We start from the raw sequence: 18938 nt of genomic DNA on the forward strand, positions 1-18938 counted from the left end.
TGTGCTTTCCTGGAGTATCAATGTTACAGCCTCATGCTTGCATGGCAAACACTTTACCAGTGGAACCATTTTCCCAGCTACATTTTTATTGACATTTTTCCCTCTTTACATTCATAGTATGAGGGTAGAGGTACCACAGTAGGACAGCACCATAACACAGGCTTTATGGATGATGCCCATCAGCTAACTACTATAACTCTTTGGTCTAAGAAGTTTTTGTAGCCTTTGACAGGAGGCTCATCCTGAACAAATTTCTACACCGAGTTCAGTGCACAACACATTTTCTAAGCTACTGTAGAAAACTGTGTTTTGACCAAAGAGTTACGGAGCTACATCGACTCTGTCTCAATTTAGTAAACTTGTTTGTACATTTTTCACAGTGTCTGTAAAGACAGGTGTTGTCATGTTTCATCGCCATCAAAATGTTACATCTGAAAATCCAAGTTTCTTTTGCTTTGGGTAGGTATCAAGCAGGATCTGAACAGCGGGCTTTGAGACAAGCAAGTTGACTAATTTAGCCAAATGAAACTTGCTTCGTTTATCCTTTTTACATTATATCTTTCTGTTTGGATAATAGCAAGAAGAGAAAAGCAAGACTTCCATTAATTCAGGCACTCATTCCCTAACAGAAGCAATAATTCGTGGTGACTCAGGTGTGCCTGAAGGATTGTACTCCTCTTCCCTCAGGCATCCCAGATAAGGACTTGTCTCAGGTGCATCCTCCCTTGAAATAAGTTCAGGCCTGCTTTCAGACTAAATTCATCACAATACCAACCTGAGCAGGAAAGTAGAAATAAAAATGCAGATTCTGACTAGACAACATTCTCCATTAGAATGCACCAACTACTAAACATCGTGCAGTGAGGCTGTTTACTGGCCACTTAGGCTGCGTGCATTTCATTATCTGAGATAATGTCCCAGCATGGGAGCTGCACAAAGGGTCTGTTATAATATTCTCTCTGCTCAGACTTGCCTGGAGAACAAGAACATGGAGCTTGTGATCTCTGCTGTGATTCAGATCCTCAGGCAGTGTTACCCTGTGAGTCGCCTTCCCCTGGCCACAGCCAGCAGTGCCTACACCTTCCCTGCCCCTGGGAGCACCAGCTTGGAGCTTGTACGCCATCTAACTGAAGGTAAAGTAGTAAGTGACTCAGCTTTAAGACGAGTGTTTGCATTTTACAGCATGTCAGAGAGATGGGGATTAAAGCAGAAACAGTCATTGTACAGGTCAACCGTGATCTTTTGATGAGCTCATTAGAGACGTGTATGAAAAAGTAGATTTCTCATAAACAGGGAGATAAGCATAAGCATCAAGCTCTCTCACGTTGTCCCCAATTATTAGCTGTTGCCATGTTGCCTGGTGGGCTACCGAATGCCTGAACCATCATCTCATCCAATTAAGAAAAATAATCTTTCCCCCAACGTTGTGACCCAACCTCTTTGCTGTACTGTCTGTTGGTGGAATTAATTTGTTGTTTGGGAAAACTGAAATAAAACTTTCACTGTCTAAATCAAATTTTAGAATATCTGAAAGCATCATGATTCAACCTCCAGGAAGACCTTAAAGTCAAAGCGTCTAGTGTCTTGCAATCTCATCTTTCTTCAGGGAGCAGATTTTTTTCACAGCTGGAATTTTGTCATGTGGCATCTGAAGTTAGTAGGGAATTCTTAAATAAATTCCTCCATTTTAAAATTGGGGACTTGATCAAGGCACTATCTAAATTACAATGAATACAGAGTACATGCAGTCTGTAAACTTTGACAATTTCAGTTGCACCGATACTCCAACATAAGCGGGAGGGAAACTCCATTGTTCTTCGTATGTTACTGACCTCTAGACTAATCATGGAGCAACAGTTTAGGCATCATGGCATTCTCCTCCCATATACTCATGTGCACAGCATATACACAGATCACGGAGCATCTGAGTGTGCTGGGGTACAGTGCCCTTGCTTAATAATGGGTCCCTCATTTACAAGAAATGCAAGCCATGGTGCATGAGAGAGTGAATACCTGACAGTGAGCACCCTTATTCCTTTACCTTGTTTTTCCCATGCAGAGGATTTTGACGATGATGGTGATGAAGAGATGGACAAAGACTCAGATGTGGAAGCTGGGAAAGAAGTAGGTCAATGTGCCCTTGGTTGTACTAATATTTGTGTTGACACTACACAGAAGAAAGGACGACTGCCTTATGTGTACTGAACTTACTCCAGCGTTGTCACCACGACAGTGATGTCTAGAAATCCCAGATGCTATTGTTAATTTTCCAGATATCATTTTCATCTTGATCCATATAGTACACAGTCTCTTTATAACATTAAGTCCATTGATTATGATTCAAATATTCTATCAGAGGGAACCTGACAGATTCGTGTTTAGGGTTGGTATATTTAATACATGCATAGGAAGATATTTTAGGGATCTTTTTGCTAGATTTCGCCTGTCTTCATAAATTGATTTTCGTATTCGCTGTGCATTATGCACAGGGATGTAGCCTAGTGTATCCCCACTCATGCCTGTGTGAATCAGTCTTCCCTGCTTTGCAAAGTCTAGAGCTTTGCTTCCACAGTTCTGATGCTCTTGTTTCCTGTCCCGCAATGATCCACGAAACGTAGGTCAGCAAGCATTTCTGTTTTAAAGCAAAGTTCACATAGTAATTATCTTACACTCTGTGACCCACGTATTCTTTGTTTTGATGACTCAATTTGCCATTATGACAAAAGTCTTGCCATCTATAAAGTGCTAATGAATGAGTATGAGTCTTGGTTGAACTGAGAAACATAGTTTATTGACTGCCTTTCTTTGTGATAGGCAATTTAAACTTTTGCATTGTTTTAATATGGACTGGATTTTTTTGAGTGGGGTTTCTTGTGTATTATGGAATGCTTAACAACATCCCTGATTTTTACTCACTATTCACCCATAGCATCCATCACTTTGCCCCTCATTCATGAACCAAAAATACCTCTAGGACCTGCCAAATCATTCTTAATTGACACCCATTCTCCTGGAAAAGTGATAGTTGGTTTACAGTTATAATTCTGTCTCCATTTCTCCTGCTTTATGCAGTTTTGGATAAGTTTCTCCATTTATAGTCCCTTAATTTTGTCATCTGTAGCATAAGATCTGAATGACAGTCCTAGAAGCGAATTTCAAATTTAAAGACGATTCTGCACCAGCAAGATGGCTCAGCAGGTAAAGGCAATTGCTGCAGAGTTTAATGATCTGAGCTCAGTCCCCAGAAGCCACATGGTAGAAGGAGAGAACCGTTCTTGCCAAGCTGTACTCCCACCACTATGCACACAGACATAGATATACATATACAAATGTACACACACACACACACACACACACACACACACACACACACACCCCACATACACAAAATATTATATAAAAATAAAAGAAATAAGCCCCTCCTTCTCTTCTATTCTACTTCTACCCCTCCCCCTTCCTTCTTTCTCATGTCTCTTCCTTTGTTCCCTTCTTTCCTTTTCTGGAACAGAAGAGGTTTTGACGTTCTTAATCTGAGCAATTTCTCACCTTGCTGATGACAGAGGCAGACATTTACGGACTATCTCTCAGCCCCATCTCTGAGCTTAGACTGCTATTGACAGTCTGATGTTCTTAGGGTTTTGTTGATAAATAGAATCATTTCTGAAGTCATCAGTAGCAAATTGGTTCTTTGCTCTGGCTTGGCCACGCAGGCCCATAGACTATGTGCAGAATCATTTGAATAATACTGGGCTGCTGCAGTCATTCATCAATGCCACCTTCCACTCCCCTCTTGCTTACACTTTGATAACTGGATGTCTGATGCACTGTCAGTTGCCTCTTGTATCTGATGCAGGGGGACACAGCATACGACAGTGCTTGACTCCACACAGCTAGCTAGAATGGTAGGGAGCACTGATAATTTCTCTGACTCCATTCTGGAGAGGATTGTAGGGAAGGAGGGTGTAGAAACTAAATATATATAAAAATTCAGCTGGGAAAGAAGCAAAAGATAAATTAGTGAGAGCCTAGAAACTGTTCATTAAAACCTATGGCCGAGGAGATGGTGAGAACTGGGTATGAATCTGACCTTCAGAGTAATGAGGTAGCATAGGAATGAGGCTTGACTTGGGTACAGAAAGCATTGGAGAGCTGCCCATCCAGCAAGCAGCTTTTCCTTGGTGAATGCTGTAGCATTTACTGTTCATGACGTTAACTAAGAGCCAGGCCTGTTTCTTTTCTACTCACAGGGCTGACCCAGACCTTTAGCATGTAGCATTCTCATTTGAAAATTACAGATAGATGCAACCTGTGTCTGAGTAAATAAATTAAAAGAAAGTCCTATGAGAAAAAAGTCTGAGGAGTTGAATGTTCTGATTTAATTAGAAACTGTCAGAGACAACATAGGAAAAGAGGAATGGCACATGAAGAGAAGATGGTATCTCTGTGTTTTCTTCATGCATGCACTGGATTTGAGCAGACTGTGGGGAGAGGAGTTTGCACAGAATGCACTTGTGCTCTTCTTTCCCTCACTTCTTCCTTTTTGAATTTCTTTTCTTTCTTTCGGGTGATTTTTTGGTATGACCCACATACATCAGGCAAAGCTCTGGGGAATGGTTATATGATACAAAACCAAATAGGACTTGATATTTTATTGTCAGTATTCACATAAACTAAAGGGCAAATTAGCACTTTATTGTTTGAAGAAGCAAGTGTGAATCAGGGCAGTGACGGTGCCAACAAGGTCCAGTTTAAGGAGGAAGGGTCAGAATGCATTATCTGGATTAAGGGGCTATCAGTACCCTAGATAATATGAGGACACAGTAGCAGGCCTATCCCTAGATGAGCAATGCCTTATAAGATGTGATGAGGGTACTAGGAAATACATAGACTCAGCCATAGGGTCTTTGTATGTGTTTGTGTGTTTTCACATGCACACATGTGTTTGTGTGGTTTATGCATACGCACACACATGCATGCAAGTGTGCGGTTGTGTGTGCCTCTGGAGACTAGAGGAGAACGTTGGGTGCTCTGATCTATTATTCTTTGCCATATTCCGTTCAGGTGTGGTTTCTTACTGTCTGGAGCTGGGCTGGCAGACAGCAAGCCCCAGTGATTCTCTTGTCTCTGCCCCCTACAGCATGGGAGTTACAGGTATACGTGACATTGCCCAGCTTTTTACATGAATGTTAGAACCTGAACCCAGGTCCTCATACTTACACAGTATGTGTTATGAACCACTGAGTCATATCTTCAGCCTCAGATTTGTGTCTTTGTAGGACAGAAATAGTTTTCCCACGTTAATCCAACTTTGCTTTTATATAAAGAAGTCAGTCACTGATGACATATAGATGAACTAGAGCAACAGTGACCTAATAAAGCCTTATTTACAATGAAAAGCAATGGCCCACAGTTTGCTAACCCCTGCTGGAGGGCTGTATGGGTCAATGACAACATGTGGAATGAACTATGCTGCCATCTATGGCCTTCATGACACTCCTCACTCAACAAACAGCCTTATTCATTGGTAGGGACAATACTCCCAATGGCTAGCTATGTTGTGTTCTTGATGGAACCATCCAAGGCCATGCCTCAGGACAGGGAGCAGAACTGACAGTAAAAGCCTACAGAGACAAGAGTGGTGGGGATGAAGGCTGCTTGAATGGTGCCTGAAAGGGTCATGAAGCCAAACTCGGGGATTTACTTTTTGATCTGAGTTTGTAGAAAAATTATAAAGATGGACAGGATATCACATTTTCTTCTTTTCCACTGGCTTAGAAATAGAAGCATTTATTTTCCATATTTCTTTGATTTAGGCCATTAGAGACTGGTAGGTTTTTCTTATCTCTCCAAATGTCTTTCTAGAGTTTGTGGTAAGTATTTGTTCCCTATTTTAGTAAGGAAATTTGACCTATCTAGAGTATGAAAAAGCAGAGAGTTTGGACAGTGTCACCCTTGGTATATTTTTATCTGTAAGAACTTATAGTGATTGGAAAACACAAATATTTTCAGAGTAGAGTCAGCCTCACCTTGAAGCTATCATAGGATGCTGATCTAGAAGAAAAGTGTAAATACTTATATGATTTGCTCCATGAAGAGAAACTTAGGAGTGCGTGGGAACTTTTAACTCCACATAGGTACAGCAGAATTGACTGTCCCCAGAAACTGCACACATCTGCCACGCTCCTCCACTGTCTTTCCTTCCACCTCATGATCTTCCCCTTCTGCTCCATGCTCCTGGCATCATCTTTCTGCAAGAAAGTTCAACCAGATCCTTTTGCAAGGATCATTTTCTTTATATGTTGCTCCCTGTGCCTTCTATATCTCAATTCATCACAGTGACTTCCTCTGAGTGGCTTCTCAGTTCACTCAGTCCCCAACAGCTACCCATACTCCATCCAGTAGTAATGCCAACTGCCAGCACTTCCAGGCCATTTACCACTACTAGAGATTGCCGTGTTCCGTTCCCTTCACTTCTGTCTCACTTCTCTTACAAGACGATGGATCCCACTGGATCATGTACCTGTGTTTCAATATCAAAAAGTCTTTGAATATCTATAAAAACACTTGCTCATGGAACATGCTCATTAAATGTTTGTGCAGGTGAAACACCCAAACAGTAAAGGTAGCCAGGCAAAAGGGGTGATAACAGCAATGATGTTATTTATGAACAAGACAAGGAATTTCTCTTACAGCATGTTTTATTGTTTACATAGTCTAGTGTATATTTGTTTCTGATGAGGGCTAACAAATATTGGCATCCATGCTTTAAGAAAAGCTTTATATATTTTTTATTTACATTTAGAAATATAACCTAGTATATTAAGATCTTTTCTGGCTGGGCTAGCATTATATTCCAAAGATAAGGAACTAATGACCTCACCTGGTAAAGAATCAGAAACGCATCTTTTCTTGATACCCTGCAGGGTGGATTTCTTGACTGTGATCCATTCCTTTTTCTGCTGTAGGATGATGACTTGGAAACTGATATGAGCAAGCTGAGTTCTAAGCCTGGTCTTGACTTACCTGAGGAGGAACTTGCACAGTATGATGCGAGGTGTCCTGAGCTCTCCTGTAGCTTTGAGGTAAGCTACTCCTTGGTAACACATAGTGTGATCTTTGCAGAACCTGGGAAACCAAACAGAGGTGACCAGAGGAATTACATTGTTTACCATTATTCCTAGATGTTTCTGAGATAAAAACAGAAGAGAAAAGATTAGGGAGACCAAAATGATCTCAAGAACCATGAGGTCTGATACTCTACACCAAGGATAGAATCAGAATGAAATTACACATCTGTGGCCTGCTGGGTGGGCATGGAGCCCTGGCTCCTCACCAAGGACCAAATGAAAATTCTGGATGATTTAGGCGATATTTTTTTTGTTGCCAATTTGGGAAGGTCATCACTATAGATGGATTCTTAAAGGTCACCATCCAGAATCCAGGCTTCTGCATTAGTAAAGGCAAAATGAACGCCTTAGATCTGGTGATGCTAGCCCAGTATGCTGCTGGTGCTAATACTGAGACTCAGACCTGCCCTTTGATCTCTGTTATTCTCTTACTGCTTTTTAACAAATTATGAGCCCAGCCATATCAAAGGGCACTGAGAGGCACAAGTAGAGAGGCGTCGATATATCCTATTTCACTCTAGAAAGCAGAAGAGGATCAGTGGTCAAATTTTTAGGGAAGAAAATTTCAGTTCAGTGTATAGACTAAAATAAAATTGTCTTCAAATCAAAAGCACTTTGAAAAGCCTTCTCTTTACATATCACTGAGGCCCCTATAAATGAAGTTGTTCAGTCAGACTGTAATTGAATAGGAGGTTGCAAAAACACTTACACACTGTATAGTATTACTCTAGACTTATCCAAAGCCTCTTTTGAGAGTGATTTTTTGTGGGATTCTGGCATTTGTTTACTCTGAAGACTTAGTTTATTTTCATTGGTTGCCTCTTTGAAAAAGCTCCTAAATCACAAGGGTCACGCTTAGCTTTGATTCCAGATAGCTAGCATAGGAATAGAACTGAATTCTCTATCTGGAAGGAAATATTAACACATACATTTTCTATTTTGGATTTGAAGGAACTAGAACCCAAATGTGGAGATAATTTGAACTTCAGAGACACTCTGCATGCCAATCACCACCACATTCCAAGTGCTGCCTCTCTAAGACAACACTGTTGCAACAGAGAGCATCGCTCCTGGGGACAAGAAGGAGAAGACACAGTCCACACTTCCATTCTGCACATGGCGAAGCCAGGGAAGTCCAGCGTACGGTCATCCTCAAAACAAAGATCTGCAACAAATGTGAACCAAAGCATAGAACAAAATGGTTTGGGGATCGGTTCTTCTGGACGTGGTACCCTGGACATTCAGACTCCCTTAGAACAGGCTGCTTGGGACATAGAAGCAATTTCTTGCCCAAGGATAACTGCCTCATTTTCCAACTCTACCAAGCCAGAAGAAAGCCATGAAGCAGCAGAGAAGCTTCTCCACAAACATCCCAAGCACATACCTTTCCATGATCCTCATCTTTATATGGCCAATGTGATGCGAACAAGATCTGCTGTGGGATTCAAGACGATGGCATTTCCTGATTTCTGGGGGCACTGTCCCCCTCCCACTGCTCAACCCCTGTTGGATCGCAAATTGGGAGTTCAGAGGTGAGGGTTTTACTGACATGAAAGTTATAGATTTTCTCTTCTAAATACATTTAAAAATATAGTGGTATATACAGATTATATGCTGTTTGTAGGAAAGTGAGAACTAACCTAGAGTACCTTAAATACCCTTAGGGACATATATCTTGCCTCTACATTGGAGATTTTATAAACCAAGTATGAGATAGTGTGGTAGCCATGTAATTCTGGGCAAAGAATTCCTTGGATGGTTCTAATATAAACCCTGGAATCATATCTATGGCAAACTATCACAACATGGGGCATCATCTAGTGTCTCTACATTCTGAACCCTTCCCTAAAAGAAATCTTTTCAGAAAAATAAGAAGGCAATTATGTGAGATCTCTTTTGTTTTTACTACAAATTGGTGTTTAGTTTCTTGTTGATAAAGAAAAGTATTGTGCTTTTATTTCATAGCCCTAGTATTTAGATAGTAATTTTGCTATATGACACAAGGATGGGATGGAAAAACATCTCCCATATTCTCTAGGACAGAAATCCTAAGTGATAGATTATTCCCACATTTCAAGAAAGACTGCATTGTCCTTAGATCAGGACAGTGAAATTAAAGTGAAATCTGATAAAAGATATTTCTCCTGAGGATTGCTACACACATCTTAGGCCAGTAGAGTCAAACATGCAGAGCAGAATGTTTCTTTAGTTTAAATTTCCTGTCTTCAGCAAATTTTTCTTTGGATATTAGTTTGTTTTTACTTTGGATTCTTCTATGATCTTATCTCCACATGACTGCTATGCTTAGGACACTCACACAACCTCATGGGTGACCTGCCCCTATCTTACTCTATCTACCACCTCTTCCTTCTCAGTCTAGACTTTGGGTCATCTCAGCTTCACCATTCTCTTACCCAATGCCAGCAAAATTCACTGGAAATGTGAAAAGGGATTATAAATTCCTCTTAAATGTTCTTCCTTTCTCTTATTTAAATCTCACACTTTTTTTTCTCACTCAGAAGACTGACCTCAGCCTTCTACAATAGGTAAAGTCCAAGGAACACAAATGTACAGAATAAATACAAAATAGAAAGCCTTGCTGGAGCCATCCAAGCTGAAAAGTTACATATAGTCAATAGTGGCAATTTCTCCCCCAACGCTCTCTCAGCGCATAGGAATTTTTTATTTATACAGACAGAAAAGTCACAGTATTCTAGTCCAGATTCTCTTGAGAACTGTCTTCAAGCTATGAATACCCTAAAGTACACCTATCACTTCCCCTTCCGTTTCTACTGCTCATGTATTTTTATGCCTTAATAATGAGAAAAAAAGCGGGCCAGTGCTGTTTGCACCCCTTGAATGTCAGATGGAGACGCTGATAAGTGCCTATATTCTGTGTTTCTCGAAGGATTTCCGAGCTGAGGTAAAAAGCAGGCACCAACACTTAGACTGTTTCCAATTTTCTTTACAAGGATCAAGATACTTGAGGATGTCCGGAGGCTCCTCCAGCCAAGTGATGTTATAAACAAGGTTGTCTTCAGTTTAGATGAGCCCTGGTAAGTGGTCTTGAACATCCATGGAATGGAAAGCAAGGAGAAGTCTGTGAGCTATGCTGGTATGTTAATAGGAATTAACACATGTTAATTAGGAATCCACTTCTGCTTCTAAACCCAGCATGGGGACTATTCTGTTTCAAATACTGTAAGAGATATCTTACCCTTTAGGGATGTAAATCCCTGTCCAATCACAGCCATATGATATGTCCACACATTCTCTTTTTTCTTGTAGGCCTTTGCAAGGCAGCATTTCCGATTGCTTAAGGTTCCACTCCAAGTTTGAATCAGGCAATCTTCGTAAAGCCATCCAAGTGCGTGAGTAAGTAAGAACAGCTACGGTAGTGGCTCCTGGCAGCACAGAAGAGGTGCTGGCCATTTCTTCCCGTTACCTGTTCCCTGACCTCAGATTGGTAGCTCAAAACCAAAATTTCTCAAGAGTATCTTTACTGAGAAAATTGGCAAACCTTACCTACCAATAAAAGTTTTCCTCTCTGAGACATTTGTCAAAAGACAATGAGGGAACCTATTGACTGATGCCTTAGCAAGGTGAACTGTTTTAATAAACAGTTTAATATATAATGATATATTAATATTTAATATATTTATTAATATATTTAATATATCCATAAATATATGTTATTTCTATATTCCTTACTTCCACATTTCAGTTTAGGGGACTTTTCTTGGCATATGTATGCTTCCATTATTCCAAGGCTGGGCCTGTACACATAGAAGGGTACACAGCAGTCCCTATTCCTTCTCCTCCCCGTAACTATTTATTCCACCGTTCTGTATTTAGGAGGCAACAATTTTGGATCTCCATCTTTCATTCCGGGGACCATCTATGTATGCCCAGCCAAAGCTACCAATGTGCTTTCATTAATAGAAAATGACTCCACTGGCAAGGACAGACTAGGGATGCACAAAACTAAAATGAAGGAGATCCCTTTCCAGTTGCAGTGAAGCAATAATTTTTCATAGTCTCTTGATGTAACACAAATTTACCATGGAGGAGTGGGCTGGACTTGCTAGCTACCTAACCCTTCTATGGCTGTCTTCTGAGAAATCAAGTGGTCAGTGACGGTAAATGGTATAGTAGTCACACATGTTGGAATGAAACAACCAGGGCCGCCTTCACCTCCTTCTAGGTGGCCCAGGCATGGCCTATCTTGCTTCAGGTCTTTCTTGTCTCACCTGCAAAATGAGGAGAGCAGCAACGCCGACTTTGTAGTTGTTTTATCAGACTTAATTCATATTCGTAAAACTCTATGAGTAGTGCCCAGCACATGGCAAGCACTCAGTGGACATACTTTTATCTAGGGATTCATGCCTACCATGGTGAGCTTAGAACTTGGTGTAGCTGTAATTTAACATGTTATTTTTGATGGTAATTTATTTTGTGTGTATGGGGGAATAGTTATATATGATTTTTTGTTTTCTTTTTGTACATGAACTACTTCAACAAAGCCTGGCACATGAGACAGAGAAAAGTTGAGCTACTTGGATTAAAGAAAGAAAGGACAAATATGCCACACACAGCTCCTTTCCACTCTACTTTTCCACATCAGCTCAGCTTCTGCTTCGACCTATGACTTCTGTTTGTTTTTTTTTTCTTTTCTCATAGCAACAATGAATGAAGGTTGTTAGAAAAAATAATGGAGATTTAAATATGGGAGGAAAAATATCATATATATGTATATATATTTATATATCCCCTTTAATGATCTTTTAATGACCACTTTCTGAGTGAGCACTGTGGGGACAGTGATGATACAGGTCATAGAATTGCTTGAATGCCCAGTTTATCCATCCAGTGGAGTATGCTTCATTGCATTACCATTGGCATAGTCTTGCCAGCCACAGGGTGAGAGGCAGGAGTCTAGCAATGAGCTCTGCTCTACTCTTATATTTTGTATCAAGTTCCATCCTTTCATAATTATCCTTAAGCAATGTTATGCTGGCTTGGTTTTTGCCAACTTGACACAAACTGGAGTTATCTGAAAGGAAGAAATCTCAGTTGAGAGAATGCCTTTATAAATTTTAGCAATAGGACATTTTCTTAATTAGTGATTGGTGGGGGAGGGCATAGTCATTGTTGGTGGTGTCATTCTTGGGCAAGTGGTCCTGGGTTCTATAAAAAGCCAGGCTGAGAAAGTCAGGATGAACAAAGTCAGTAAGCAGTACCCCTCAATGCTCTCTGCATCAGCTCTCACCTCCAGGTATCCACCCTGTTTGAGTTCTGGTCCTGACTTCCTTCAGTGATGAACTACAATGTGAAAATGTAAGACAAATAAACCCTTTCCTCCTGAACTTGTATTGGTCATGGTGTTTCATTGCAGCAATAGAAATCTTAACTAAGATATCTATCTTCTACTGGGCTCAGGGATTGGAGTGTGTACATGAAATACGACAAAAACATCACTTCCTTGGGAAGAGCAACTTCATCCACTATCTCATTTCTGACTCTGCAGGTTTGAGTATGACTTGTTGGTCAATGCTGATGTGAATAGCTCCCAGCATCAGCAGTGGTTCTACTTCAAGGTGAGCGGCATGAGGGCCGCGGTCCCTTATCGCTTCAACATCATCAATTGTGAGAAACCCAACAGCCAGTTCAACTATGGTATGAGCTCTTTGGGATCAGGGGATTTCTGTCTGTATCATGAATAGGTCACTTCCTGCTTGTTTGTGTTATTATCAGAAGTATCTCTGAAGGTTGAGGATGGCCTAACGTGCTTTGCTTGCCAGTGTGGCAAGAAAATGGCCAATTGAGGGCATAGTGCAAGGAAGGGTGGTGAGGGATTCTCACGCTGCCACAGAATATGAAGAGTGCACACAATAGCGCAGTACATTCTGAGGTACAGTACACTTTGAACTTTGGAGTTTGGAAGGTGATTGTATCTGCTTTCCATCTTCCTAATATCACAGGAGTAAATAAATATACTGGCCTTCTTGCTGCAAGACAGGAGAGCCACAAAATCTACCTGGCACTGCTTTATGTACTCAGAAAACTCTGGAAACTACTTAAGTAAATCACCATGATGTACTTGGGATAGCTCAATTACTAATCTATTTGGTGGTTTTGAATGGAGAATAACTATGGGCACTACCTTTATTTCATACTACTTCAGGCTCTGCCTGTATTCCATACTGCCTAGAACAGACACTCATGCCTCTAGAAAAACAAAATGTGAACTTTAACTCTTTCATTCATTTTTCAAAAAAAATGAGGATTCAAGTGTATGTTGTGTTCTCTGTGGGGGTTTTATGGGAAAATGGATGTTGTTCTCATTCAAAAGCCATTTTCCTTGCATTACTTGGCCTACGGCACCTTCCTCTGTAAAATAGCAACTTTAATATCTGTGGTGGCATTGCTTCTCTTCTTTAGTTAAACCTCCCTTTGCGTCCTCCTCAGAAAGACATCGGCGGTTACATTTAAGACCCATATATCTAAGCTTAATTACATTTGCAGTCTCTTTGACAATATATAGTGAACGCTCACACAGTGCAGCCTTGAGGGATCAAGAACTGGGGTTATCTTTAGGGGTCCGGCTTACTGCTATATTCTTCATTTGGCTCTCTGTCTTTTCTTGTGCACTAAACCTTGCTTTTATTCCACAGGGATGCAGCCGACCCTGTATTCTGTGAAAGAGGCTCTTCTTGGCCGACATGCCTGGATACGGACAGGCTCTGAAATTTGTTACTACAAGTATGTTAGAATGCACTTGGCTTTGTTTGATCTGTGTAGACATTTACCCTCTATTTTTATTTTTTCTGTTTTCTCATAAATATCCACAACCTGCTTGTTTGCCACCCTCGTCGTCAGTGTTTGTCCTGAGGCATTCTAGGTTAAACGGAACTTGCTTTAGTCCCTGGAATATCACTGGAAGTATTGCAATATGATTAGTTTCACACACCGCTGTGAAAACTTGGGAACTTTTCTTTTTTGACCAAGTCTTAGAAGTTGTATAGGCTGAAACTGTGGTTAGTGCTTCAAACCTTAGTTCTTCACCTGGACCCAGTGAAGGAAGTCTAACGTTCTGTGTCCTGTTCCTATGCACATGAACTTTGCTTTGCAAGGTCACAGAGGCATGACTATATGACAGATGTACATACGGAAGCCTTCTTCCAGGGCAAGATAGTTTTGTGTACAAAAGAGGGAAGGAGTGCATTATTCATGTTTGTTCTTCAATCGGTAGACAGTTTCATCAATTTACTCTGAGAAAAAGTGATGAAAACTTAAAATGTCTTTATTCTTAATGAAATAAATGGGTTGATCTACATGCATGTGCACATTCTTCTCATATGGAAATTAAAATTTAAGTACGTAAACAAGGGCTAAAGAATGTTAGGATCATGTTTTATATGATGTCTTGCTAGTTCATAGCTAGATCTTATAAAAATCAACAGACTCCTACTTTGTTTTCCTCTGCTGAAGTAAGATCCATGTTTCTAAGATTATAACATGCTCTAACATGCTACTAGCAGATAATCTAGGATTTGGAATGGTTATCGCAGACTCAGAGAAGGAAGGTATACACTTAATGTCTCTCTGCTTTGAGGCTCTGGGGATGGTATTGACAGGAAAGGTCAGGGGTCCTGTTGTTCTGTTTGGATAAAAGCAGAAATCACCATAGAGATAAGAGCAGCTCACAAAGCACAGAGCAGAGCTGATTAACACTGTTCAGTAAGGCATGTGGCAGCTTCAGTCCTTGATGTATCGAGATATGAATCCGAGTAGCATTTTCATATATTCTTTAGAAGAATAACAAAACCTTACAACTTTGTTGGATTTCCGTTCACCTAAATGGCAATTACTTCCTGGCCCACTTATCTTAGGACCCCTAGGACTCTTTCTGGTACACCGAAATGTAGGCTAAACATCACCGCAGGGTTGACGAGTTCACAATTACAAGAGACATATGAAATCCAGTTTTTATTGTGTCAGGAATATATTTTAATTGCCTTTGAAGAGAGTGTCAATATATGTACAAGACTTAACGTAAAACTTGCTTGGGTCTGGAGCGTGAGGTTTGCACAAAGTGTAAGGTCTTGCATTATTAAATCAGCAAAGTCAAGCTTACGAGTGGGATACTCTTCTTGAAACTGGGGAGTAAGAATGAGGTTCCAGGGGACCCAGGTATCTCCTCAGAGGAGAAAGATGAAGACACACATCCAAAAGCACTGCCCTGGCGTAAGGGAAGCCACTGTTAATGGCTTTTAGATTCATTAACAAGACAATTGTTATGTGAATTAAGAAGTAACAGAGGGGTAAGATGCAAACCATGCATGTATAATGTAATTCATTTTTCATATCCCAGCCGTGAATGTAGCAGAGATGAATGGATAAGGCTGCCACATTGTGATGCAGTTTGTTTTACAATTATTCACGTTGTGTTAACACATTGCCAAGAACATGATGTAACAACAGGACAGATATGTGTACTCTCTGCTCACCCACAGATTACAACACCCCTGTCTATTATGGAGTACTTCACTGTGCAATGTCTTTTACCCCCTTTCCCATCACAACCTGTGATTGGATCTGCTGTAAAGGATTTCTTCCTTTCACCCCTGCCTTTCTTCTCTCTAGAGTATTAGTCAGGGGGAGCCTTACCCCCTTGTTTCCTACTCTTCTCCATGTTAGTACAAACTGAGATATTCTTGCAGAGTTATCCTTGCGGTATTAAATTCCCAGAGTTATTGTCAGGATGCTCAATGAAAGGAGAAGTAAGAATGTGGTAGTTAGTACAAACGTGAGAGAAAAGGAACTCCTGGAGAGAATGGGGTCTCCTATAGTTCTGAGTCCTTAAGTACTTTGTCAGAGGCTAATAGAAAAGTCAGAGGGAGGGGTAAGTCATTCCTGCTCCACCCCCTGCAAACCCTGATTTGCTGAAGCTATGATTGTGAGCTTCGTGTCATGAGACAGCTGATATAGAATTTAGTGTGATTTTTATAATCTTTTCCCGGAATAAAACAGGAAAAAGGGTTTGATTTCACTGGCCTCAAATCAAGCTTGTTTTGTAATTATGCATTATATATGGTTGACATGTACTGCAGAAACCAGTCAGATCAATCCCCAGCTTAAAGATTAGATATTTTAATTTTTTTATTACCTAGGTACATAATGTGTTCAAGGGGAAGCTTTCAATACTGTCTCCATGTGCACTATTCAGTCCTTTCCCCAGGCTACAAACTATTCCCTCTATTCTGGAGACTGAGGAACAAAACGTGGAGCTCATTTTTTTCTGTGCCCGTCATAAAGTAAGCAAGGACACATTGCTTTGTTTTATTTACTTTCCTGGGGCCCCCACATCTCCTTCTGACTTGCAGCTTCACACCTTCCCCAACCCTCTCCCAGCTCTGGTCTAAAGCAATCTCCATGTTGAAGGGCAGAGGGAGGGAAGCTGCAGGTGCTGAGTGGCCATGTAATACACTGCAGCTGCTCTCTTCTGACATTTATCTCTGCTCACGAGAGGAGATGGAACAGCTCATTCATGAAGATGAATGCCATACAAGAGCGCTGCCATCATCCATCCTTCCGAGGAATCTCAGGAGAGAGATTTGGCGCTATATAGGATATTAGGGATGCTGCAGGCACGGGGAAGCCCGGCGATCGACTGCTGTGCCTTATTAGATTACATTAAGGAAAATGATGTACCCTCGTTAAAAAGCCATCGTCAGTGTGAGATGACCTAATTCACACGTGGCTTTAGGGTTGGCTAATGTAGAGAACATGCAGAGAACAACAGTAACGACATGCAACTTCCGGGAATATCTCTGAGCACCAGTGGAGGTGGATGCAATTTGTAACTGCCTCGTGTACTTTGCTTCCTGCCCCATTGAAGGCTTTATGGTTACAAAAGTGTGAATCTGTTTGAAGATGAATGGTTTAGGGAAAGGTAAGCTTTTAACTGTGGGGCTCTGGGTCTGTGTGGCTCAGGTCATCTTTGTCCCAAGATGACCCATCTAGGGTTTCCAGCTGAACTGAGAGCGTACTGGTGGCCAGGTTTCTTCTTCTTTGGGTTTTTTTTTTTTTTTTGTTTCCACCCAGAAGAGATGTTTCAAAGAGAAAATTGTCCTTGTGAGTAAATTTCTACCATCCCTTCACCACAAAGACATCTGACAAATTACTCCGACTTTCCTCAATCTTAGTTTCTTGGTCTATAAAATAAGGATCAAAGTGGCATCTACCTCCACAGAGCAGCTCTGAAGATTAAAGGATATGTGATAAAACACACAGTACAACAAAGACTTTGACTATTGTAGGTATTCAATTCATATCAGTACTTGCTAGTAATAATTATTAGAGCCATATTAAATCAATTGAGTATCGGCGGTGGTCATAGTATATAGCTTACCTTTACTAGTAGTTCTCACCTGGACTGTTTTATATTCCTTCTTCGTTTTAGATTCTAATTTTGTAGCAGTCCTGGTATATATAAAGCTCAGATTCTTACTTGCTGAACTGAACAAAGCTTTTCATGTCACCATGTCCATTTCTAAGAGGGAAGTGGTACAGTGTTAGCAATGTCAGTTTCAGAGCTAAGTCCCCACTCAATACTGCTCCTGGGGAATTGTTCAAGTACTTCCCAACAGTGAGCCCCAGGGTTTCCACCTATAGAATGTGTAAATAGTATTTTCCCTGGAAGGGTACTATTAAGATGGTCACAAATAGATGAGGCAGCTTAATGATTAGATCCATTTAGTCTGTAAACGCCAACTGAACAGTGGCCAACGTCTAGGAGGGACACACAAATGCCAAGCTCAGCAACACACAAAGGAGTATACTTGATCCTTGTGATAGGTATGAGCGGTGAAGAAGATGCAAATGTTAAAGTGCTATGTACAATATTGTAGAATGGTTCTTGGAAGGGCAAACATTTAAGCTGAGAGAGGGAACAGGGTAACTGAAGGTGATCACAAAGGTTTTCTATGTCCTTCTGATGTAGAAAGGAAGCAGCTAGTGTACGAAGGATGAATGTTACTGCTCTGATGATGTCCCTCAGCTCGTTCACACTGCAATTGAGAAAACAAAGACAACTAATGGGTTAATTGTATTCTGCCTTAAACACATCGAATCAGAAAGCCATATTTCACCTTAGAGACTTACTAGTCATACATCAAAGTCCTCTGAGAAATGTTGTCTATGGGCATTGCCACCTCCTCTATAGTGTGTTTACCATACAACTATCCAGCGATGAAGTCTGACATTTGTTTTAGAGTCCTCCAGTATTTAGATCCATCACTAGAGGTTCCAAAACAATTTCTACTGGCAAATTTCACTCTCTACAAGCTGATGTTTAGTTTCCAATTTCCTTAACTCCTAGTAGGGCACAATCACCTTGGGGAAGGCCAGCTTCCATGGAGGGAGATGACACCTTCGGCTATGAGGTGTATTATGAGAGATGTATATCTTTGCTAGAGAGAGAGAGAGAGAGAGAGAGAGAGAGAGAGAGAGAGAGAGAGAGAGAGAGAGAGAGAAAGAGTTTTATACACACATGTGTGAGAAGATTTCACACACAACCAAAACTACCATATGGATTCATTCTCCTGTATCACAGGGACCATGGAATCTTAAAATTAGGGCCCCATGCTATTTATCTTCCCATTCCCCAATAACTGATCTTTCTTGGAGCCCAGGATGGTTTCCGTGGGAAGAACATAAGGACAAATACAGAGGTTTCTTTCTTGCTTTCTGTAGCAAAGTAGAGCAAGGCCGAGTTTGTGATGGGAAAGTGTCCTTGTTATATGACTT

The 18938-nt window shown here is 40.8% G+C and overlaps 1 protein-coding gene across 1 annotated transcript in view; it reads left to right on the top strand.

Annotated features, from left to right (window-relative positions):
• Positions 1-18938, top strand: part of Agbl1 (AGBL carboxypeptidase 1) — an 893368-nt gene that overhangs the window by 152036 nt on the left and 722394 nt on the right. The window contains 8 exon segments of the mRNA NM_001432252.1: positions 968-1133; positions 2060-2124; positions 6966-7082; positions 8079-8659; positions 10100-10183; positions 10416-10502; positions 12655-12803; positions 13802-13889. Of these exon segments, the coding sequence (NP_001419181.1) occupies positions 968-1133; positions 2060-2124; positions 6966-7082; positions 8079-8659; positions 10100-10183; positions 10416-10502; positions 12655-12803; positions 13802-13889 (1337 nt within the window).

The sequence above is a fragment of the Rattus norvegicus genome, chromosome 1 (genome assembly GCF_021556685.1).
Source record: "Rattus norvegicus strain SHRSP/BbbUtx chromosome 1, alternate assembly SHRSP_T2T, whole genome shotgun sequence".
NCBI classification, from domain to species: domain Eukaryota; kingdom Metazoa; phylum Chordata; class Mammalia; order Rodentia; family Muridae; genus Rattus; species Rattus norvegicus.